The sequence below is a fragment of the Octopus bimaculoides genome, chromosome 4 (assembly GCF_001194135.2).
Source record: "Octopus bimaculoides isolate UCB-OBI-ISO-001 chromosome 4, ASM119413v2, whole genome shotgun sequence".
Classification (NCBI taxonomy): domain Eukaryota; kingdom Metazoa; phylum Mollusca; class Cephalopoda; order Octopoda; family Octopodidae; genus Octopus; species Octopus bimaculoides.
This window is the reverse complement of record NC_068984.1, coordinates 19,370,996-19,380,360: the sequence shown is the minus strand read 5'-3', so window position 1 is coordinate 19,380,360 and position 9,365 is coordinate 19,370,996. Positions and strand designations below refer to the sequence as shown.

General features: G+C 34.8%; 1 protein-coding gene across 9 annotated transcripts in view; it reads left to right on the top strand.

Annotated features, from left to right (window-relative positions):
* The window catches only part of LOC106881484 (nesprin-1), an 811,219-nt gene that overhangs the window by 597,692 nt on the left and 204,162 nt on the right, over window positions 1-9,365 (top strand). For all 9 annotated transcript variants that reach the window (XM_052966929.1, XM_014931893.2, XM_014931887.2 and 6 more), the window contains 3 exons: window positions 846-991; window positions 3,903-4,077; window positions 5,995-6,303. In XM_052966929.1, the coding sequence (XP_052822889.1) occupies window positions 846-991; window positions 3,903-4,077; window positions 5,995-6,303 (630 nt within the window). The remainder of the gene's footprint in view (window positions 1-845; window positions 992-3,902; window positions 4,078-5,994; window positions 6,304-9,365) is intronic.

Here is a 9,365-nt window from a genome sequence, read left to right as displayed (position 1 = left end):
ATATATACACACAGGTGCAGGTATGGTTGTGTGTTAAGAAGTTTGCTTCTCAACCACATGGTTGCATCTTTGAATTACAGAATTATAGACACAATCTATCTAATCAGCTTCCACACAGTTCCCACCTTCTCTATTCCACTCAAAAGTCTTAGACTGACTTGAAGTTATAGTTAAAAGATGTTTGCCTAAGATACTACACAGTGGAATTGTACCAGGGTCTCCCGATTGTGAAGCAAAGTTCTTAACCTTTCAGCTATGCTTGCATCAATTGAATATTAAGTAATTAAAAGAAAATATATTTATTTATCTTTTAAAGAAGCTATCTCTGTAGTTTTTTTTGTGCCTTTGATTGAAATAACTAGATGAGATTAGTGCAATTAAAATTCACTTTGAATTATAAGTTAAAGGTTAGAGGTACACCAGGGATGGGGAGAGAGTTCTGATGAAATGCAATTCTGGGAAGAAAGAACAAGTATATAGTACTGGTGTTGGAGGTAAGATGTGGCATAATTGCTGGAAAAAAAAAAAAATATATATATATATATATATATGTATATAGGTGCATTAAATTGGTTTAGGTGAAAGGTAATATACATGAGGGAAAAAATCAGAACAATAATAGTTGTATGTTTGTGAAATTTTGGTGCTATTGATGTGTCCTCCTGACGTCTTAATTTGAAGAAAGAAAATATATTAAACCATTTTTGACAACACACACACACATACACATTTCTCCAATTATGCTGTATTACTTTTACATTTTTATGAAAAGAAACTGATATTGGAAAAGTTTAATAAAAGTTGTTGTTTTTTAAAATCTTTTTTGTTTTGTTTTGGTTTTGCAGAAAATTGATCAGAACTTGAATGCAACAGAACCTACCTTAAAGAAATTAAAAGATTCAGTATCATCTCTTCTCCAGTGTCTGCCTACTGCAGAGGCTAAGCTTCATTCCCAAGACCAACTATTGTTGTTTACTGAAAGATATGAAAGGTATGAAGTACTTTAATTTCAACCTTGCATCCATGGAACATTTCTCATTAACTTTATTAAATATATTATCATGATAAAATCGATCTGAAACTTCAAAGAAAGATGTAAATATATTTTAGAAATCGCATTTTAATCAAGTTGAATTATATGAATATTATTATGGGGAATACAAACATGAACTTATTGATGATTGGTCCGTTAGAAAGTGGCAATGCTATTGTTCACAAATATAAAATTTAAAATCTAAAATAAAATATATTATTATTAAGTTATTTCGCAAACATCCCAGGTTCATTTCTAACTCTAATTCATCTCCAGTGCATATCTATTTAATCTTAAGCAGCCATAATGCCGCCTTCTTTGCACCAATAACTGTTCAAAATATGGCTGCTATTTAGGTGTCCTGTGCTTTGTTGGTTAGTCAGTTTCAGCTGTTGTATTTGTGGTTTTCATAAAGGAAAGAGAAATAGTGTTAAATTTTGATCATGGAAGAAGTTACTTCGGTGGAGAATTGTGACAAAAAAATTTGTGCAAAGTATATGATTATTTATACTACTTGAACATCGTATCTCCTTGCAGCTGATTGGTAGAGAATTGTGGCATCTTAGTTGCTAAGGTAGAGGATATTTGACCAAAATATTTGTGAATAGTAAATGATGTTAATGCCACCTTAACACAGTTGTTTTGTGAAGAATTGTGACACCTTAGTTGTTAACCCTTTTGATGCCAAACTGCTTGCAACAACCCTTGGTTCAAATGATCTTCCAGGTTTAAAATAATCTAAATTAAAACCTTCCTTGAAAATTTCAAGCTAATTTGTTTTAAATTCCAAGTTAATAAGGACAAAGTTATTTTACTGAATTCTTCCTTATTTTCTACATGAATCGAAACAAAGGCAGTGTATTTTTTCAGCAGACATACAGTAATAAAAGGATTAATATAGCAGACATAAAATCAAAACAGATTTGTGAATAAGAAATGGTATTAATACCACTTTACGGTTTGGTCTTCTCACAGCTGCTTTGTGAAGAATTATAACATCTTAATTACTTAGACAGTGGGCATAATCCTGCTTTCACCAAAAGAACATTGTGAATAGTAAATAATATTAATCAATCATCATCATCATCGTTTAACATCCGCTTTCCATGCTGGCATGGGTTTGACGGTTTGAGTGGGGACTGATGAGCCAGATGGCTGCACCAGGCTCCAATCTGATCTGGCAGAGTTTCTACAGCTGGATGCCCTTCCTAATGCCAACCACTCCGAGAGTGTAGTGGGTACATGCTTTAATAAAGTCTTGGACCTAGCTTCCATAATGATAATGCTCTACAAAAGACATGGATATTGCTAACAATGATAGTCTTTTGCATCCCATTCATTTGGGGCTACAAAATAATTTTCCAACATTGCTATTTTTTTATATTGATATTACTTTTTATTATTTCATAATTCTTTTCATATTTCTTCAATATTTCTGTAGTTAGGTAATTTTTTTTTTTTTAGATAATTTACAAAATACCATATAGACAAGTTTGCCCAAGAGTAAAGTCATATTTAGTTTTTGCATTTAGTTTGCAAGATTCTTGATTTGAACTTGTGTATTGAAACATATTTTGTTGTATTTTGGGAGGGCCATTATACCTGTAATACATAAGTACATTCCTTCGTTTTAATTTTATTTGTCAACTGGTTAAACTTTTAACTAATTAATTAATCAACTGTTTGATTAACCATTCAGTCAATCGATTGGTTAAATAAATAAGCAATTGACAAATGAAATAAGAAACACATGTGCTTCTTATTCACATAAACACCCTCCCAAAATACAACAAAATCATATTTATTATTAGAAATTATTATGATTATTTAGTAGTCTTATTTATATTGCATGCTTTCACTGTTTCACTGCAGTTTGAAGCACAGATCTGTGAATACATGCAGTATTTTGTTATGGTTTTGTATTTTCTCTTGTATTATCAACTATCATCATATTTTCAATAACATTATGCGAGTTTTAACTGTAGCAGCAGGTGCACCTCTGTGCTCTTGAGCTATATGCAGTATTGTCATTTGGGAATGTAGAACATTTTTATGCCATTTCAGTTTGGCATTCTTGTGGGATTTCATTGCTATTCCTGGTGTTATTGTAATGTTCCATCTGTTTTGTAGAGTATGTGTAATGTGAGTTATTATTATTATTATTATTATTATTATTATTATTATTATTATTATTATTATTATTATTATTATTATTAATATTATTATCATTAAGGCAGTGAGCTGACAGAATCATTAGCACGCCAGGCAAAATGATTAGCAGTATTTCGTCTGCTGCTACATTCTGAGTTCAAATTCTGCCAAGGTCAACTTCACCTTTCATCCTTTTGGGGTCAATAAATTAAGTACCAGTTGAGTACTGGGGTCAATGTAATCAACTTGCCCCTTCCCCAAAAATTTCAGGCCTTGTGCCTATAGTAGAAATGACTATTATTATTAAGATGATCAGCGGGCAGAATCATTAGCATGCTAGGTGAAATTGTCAACGACATCTTGCTCATCTTTACATTCTGAGTTCAAATTCTTCTGCAGTCGGCTTTGCCTTTCATCCTTGGTGGCATGTTGGCAGAATGGTAAGCTCATCAAGCAAAATGCTTAGTAGCATTTCTTTCAGTTTATTACATTTTGAGTTCAAATTCTGCAAAGATGAAGTTTGCTTTTCATCCTTTCGGAGTTGGTAGAATGAATTCCAGTTAAATGCTAGGGTTGATGTAATTAGCTAACCTCATCTCACTAAAAAGTTCTTGGCCATGTGCCAAAATTTGAAATTCTTATCATCATAATCATCATTATTATTTATTATAGTTACAATAATATTAATTATCATTTTATTATTATAATCATTTAATAGGATATCTTATCAATGCCAAGAATATTCCACCCAGATATGTGATGAGATTAATGACCGGAAGAACTTAAACAAAGAACTTGATAAAACAGTTGAATGGCTTCAAGATTGTCATATTACAGTCCAAAGACTTGGCAATGTTACTGATGGTTCTACTTCTCCTGGTGAGAAAACAAAGGTAATTAGTAATCCTGTTGATTAAACTCTTTCTTTTTTACCCAGAATTTGCTTATATGAATATTTGTTTGTATTTATTAACATTTACGCACATATCAGTATATATATTTCTATAAATTTCAGCTGATGATTATTTTAAATATTTATATATATGGTTTTTGGTATTTGTTTACATCTTATGTTCAAATCCTGAGGTCATCTTCGGCTTTCATCTTTTCAAGGTTGATAAAATAAAGTATCAGTCAGGTATTGGCCTCCACACAGCACTGAGTTGTGCTGTGTGGGAGACCAACATGTCAAAGAATTGACCTAATATTTTGTCTGCATGTCATAGAAGGCAACTAAAATAGTTGAGGTATGATTTACACTACAATCTCATAAAACACTCACCAGCAATGACTACTCAAACAGACCCATGGGTTGGAGGGTTGTCACCTGAGTGGTGCAAAGATGTCATTCACCAGGCGTAGGGAATCACCAACACGTGGTAGCGCTGCAATGCACTGTTACATCATATGCCTTCATACTACTACTACTACTACTGCAGGAGTCACCCCTTGCTTTCAGATTTTGTGCCAAAATATAAAGCTGTAAGGTTTTCACTTTTTTTTTATAAAAGATACATCTCCTCTGAAGTCAAGAAAGTTAACCAGCCATTTCAGATTAGCAAACAGCATCAAGCAGTCAACTCCGTTTGTTATTTAAGCACAAAATAAGGAATCAGATAATGAACTTCAAGGCCAACAGGAAGCGGTCCAGCTTCCTAGGGCTGAATAGCAGCAGTATGATTCCCTTATTGGGACTGTCACATTAAGTTGACAGTATACAACTGGTTTATCGTAACACTGCTGCTTAATTCTCTCTGTGAGATTTATAATTAGATCATTTCTAATTTTTGTAATCAGTGAATGTGTTTTGACTAGAAATATATATATTTGCGAGAGGTTGACAGACATCTCCAGCCAATTGGTTTGCTACTTCAGGCTGATGACGAGCAATGACTCAGAAACATGTCCCTGAATGCAGACTAGGCTGAGTAGGGGTGCTTGTCTCCCCCTCACAAATATAAGGACACAGGAAATGTGTCAAGGCCGACAGGAAGCAGTCCAGCTTCCTCGGGCTAAATAGCAGCAGTATGATTCCCTTATTGGGACTGTCACATTAAGTTGACAGTATATAAAGTAGTGATTTGACAGAATTGTTGGCATACCAGATAGTAGCTTAGTGATATTTCATCTGTCTTTATGTTCTGCATTCAAATTCCACCAAGGCTGATTTTTGCCTTTTATCATTTTGGGGTTAAAGAAATAAGTACCAGTCAAGTGCTGGGATTGATGTAATCAACTTGCCCTTTTCTCTAAAATTTTAGGCTTTGTGTGTGTAGTTGTCGTCATCATTTAATGTCCATCTTCTATGCTGGTATGGGTTGCATGGTTTGATTAGAGCTGGTAAACAACAGGACTGTACCAAGGTCTACTTGGTGCTTTTCATGTGGCACCAACACCAGTGACATCTGTTTTGGCATGGCTTTTACTGCTAGATGCCCTCTCTAGCACCAACCACTCTGCAGAGTGGTTGGTGCTTTTCATGTGGCACCAACACCAGTGACGTCTGTTTTGGCATGGCTTTTACTGCTGGATGCCCTTCCCAGTGCCAGCCACTTTACAGAGTGGGCAGGGTGCTTTTTACATGGCACAAGCACTGGTGAAGTCTTCTTTGGAATGGCTTTTTTTTTTACAGCCAGTAGTAGAAATCATTATCAAAGAAATGTATAAATTGAAATATGATATTAAGTTGAATGCTTCAGGTCCAGATATTATTGAAAATATGGGAGTTTGATCGTCATAGTTGTGTTTGTGATGCAACCACAAGAGAAATCCAGATGATATCTCCCATATTTTAAATATACTCTTTTCAGGAATTGACACAGGAAATAGATTCTCACATGAAGGAGTTAATGCCTTTGGTAAAAGTACAAGAAAACAAGTACCAAAGCTGCAATGCTGAAATGCCGACGGTAATGAAACTGAAAGTCAATCAGGTAGTGACAGCACAACGAGAACTGCTTGAAAGTTTAAAGGGCAAAGAAGAACAACTGAAACTGTTGCAATCACAGCGTAAGAACTATGGAAACCTAGTGGATGATATTTGCCGCTGGTTCACATCTGCCGAATTAAAACTCAAAGAGAAAATTTCTAACGTCAAAGAAGACAATGCTAAACATAAGGTAAGAAAAGCAAACAGCTTTAGAAAATTTTTGAAATGTTCTCATGGCTCTGTGGTTAAGAAGTTCACTTTGCAACTAAATGTTTTCAGGTTCAGTCCCACTGCAGCACCTTGAACAAGTGTCTTCTATTGTTACACCAGGCCAACCAATGCCTTGTGAGTGAATTTGGTAGAGAGATACTGTATGGAAGCCTATTATGCATGTTTGTGTGTGTGTGTGTGTTGTTTTTCTTTCTCTACTGTTTGACAACTGGTGTTGTTTTGTTTACATTCTCATGACTTAGTGGTTCAGCAAAAGATACCAATAGAATAAAGACCGGACCCTTAATAATAAAAAAAAAGGTACTGGGATTGATTTGTTCAATTAAAACCCTTCAAAGCAGTGCCCCAGCATGGCCACAGTCCAATGAGTGAAACAAATAAATGTTAAAAGATTATCCCTTGTTGTTGTTGTTGCTAAGCTCTAGGCCAAATCTGATTGAGCAGTCTGTGATCAAAACCTTTCCAGTTATGAACCCCGTATGTGTCCCAGAATAGTGTGTCTGAAGCTACATTATTCAACATGTCCTTTATTTTAAGACAATAAAGTGTAAATTGAGAAAGATCTGGTTGTTATTTCTAGCTAACTAAGAAACCACTATCATGTACACCCCTACCTTCCTATTGGCTTGTGTTGCATCAAAGCAGATGATTGTATAATATATATCTCAGAAAATTCACATTGACTGAAGAAATATATTCTCATATGAAAGATTTAATATCTTTGGTAAAAGTCCAGGAGAACAAGTGCCAAAGCTGCAGTGCTGAGATGCTGATTATATTAAAACTGAAAGTCAATTATTTAGTAACTGCATGAAAAATGATCAGAAGTTTAACTGCGTTTATTTAAATTGATGAGTGATTCTGTCCAGTTATTGTCAAACTGAACTACAGCAGCTTATCAATAAATAATGTTTAAGTCACAGCTGACCACATAATTGGGGATTAGCCTCTTGTCTTAACCAAGAACACTGGATTTGTTAGGGAAAATGTGTTGTTATATATATATATATATATATATACATATGCATATATATGTACATGCACAAACGAATATACTTTACTTACATAAATAGAGAGGTAGATAGATAGATAAATAGATAGATATCTTTTTATTATGGCCACACAGGGCTAAATACAGAAAATGGACAAAATACAATGTAGAGCTTTTCTTGGAGGTGGGAGAAAAAAAAGGAGGAGTTTGATCAAAAGGGATCGCGGAAAAAAAAAGGGGGGGAACCGATCAATAGGGATCGTGTATCACAGTCAATGTAAAAAAACGGGGAACAGATTAGGTTTATCCGTGGAGAGAAAAGCCTACGGAAAAGACCACGGTCACCTCAGGCTTCTTTTTTTTAAAAAGGTACATGAAAGTAAGTACCTTTTCTCTCTTTTTTTTACAAGTTTATGCCTAAAATGGTGTCGTCTTTCATACTTACCATTCTTGCCACAGACAGACAGACAGATTAGAGTAGAGTAGAGTCAATTTTTTTGTGAAAATCCAGTTGATTGGGATTTCACAATATGTATGCTTGTGCATGTCGCCTTCTTGGACATGTTACCTTGAGGGTACAAACATTTCAAACAGTAGTAAGGACTCCATAGCTTTACATGATACAAAGCAACCTCATTAGTATTGGTACCACAATAAAATGCACCCAGTACATTGTGTGAAGTGCATAACAACCTCATTGCTGCTAGTGTCATGATAAAATGCACCATTGGGTGCATTTTATTGTAGCACTAGCAATCTATAATGCAGTTAGTGAAAGATAGAGAAAATGAAGGGTTGAGAAAACTCTTTGGTCTTGTTGAGGACATTACCACTTCTCTAGTGCTGGTGCTACAATAAAATGTATCCTGTGCATTCTGTAAAGTAGTTGATGATTGGAAGGACATCAAGCTAATGAAACAAAGCAAAAAACTGCAGTGCATAAGTGGGACATGGTCTTCTGACTCATGTGATTGAGTAGTAACATCAAATAGGAACAAAGTTGGACTGTGAAGACTTCTCCAACACATGCCAGCATAGAAAAGTGGACATAAAAATGGTGGTGGTGATTCTAGGTGCTAGTGGTGGATAGAAGTCATCATTGTTGTCATTATTGTCTTCACCTATGCTACCAATGCCATGGAAATGGGGGTGGTTCTGGTGATGATAGTAGTGGTGGCAATGGCAGCAGTTTACTTTCATTGGCTAAGATCAGTCCCCCAGTGAGGTACTGGGGTACCATTGATTTGTGTCACTTTCATAAGCAAGCATTTGCATATGTATTTCTTTCATTATGCTGTGGTGCTAAAACTTTCTCTCCTCGGATACAAAAACTTCAGTATCACATACAACAACAATTAACGAAGCAGAGATAAGAGTGAAAGAACAACCCATCATTAACTTCAAATGGAGTAAGCATTTATGGTGAATCATAAAATGTCATAAGTGTTGTAACAAAACAAGCAGAGTCTTTCAACTTAAAAGATGTTATCTCCATGTTCGTTCATGTGGCCAGAGTTTATCAGTGTTTATCACGTTTCCCAATAAGAGCCAATCTTAGAAAAACTAGAAAATTAGTTTAAGAGTAAATATAATCACCTTATCTAAATATAAAAGCTGATTGTTTTCACAGACTCTCTTGGTAGGTTTTCAGGAAGTGATGTTAACTCTTCACTAAAATTGTTACTCTTAAACACAATTGTGCGAACTTAATATTTACAGATCTAACTTTTACTTAGATAACTTTTAAAACTGATGTCTGCTGATAAAAGTGGAAATTGTGGAAGCCAAATATCTGAACAGTAGCTACTTTCTTTCTTTCTTTCTTTCTTTCTTTCTTTCTTTCTTTCTTCTTCTTCTTCTTCTTCTTCTTCTTCTTCTTTTTCTTCTTCTTCTTCTTCTTCTTCTTCTTCTTCTTCTCCTCCTCCTCCTCCTTATTCTTATTCTTCTCCCCCTCCCCCTCCTTCTTCTTCTCCTGCTCCTTGTTGTTGTTCTTCTTTTTCTTTCTTCTTCTTCTTCTTCTTCCCTCCCCT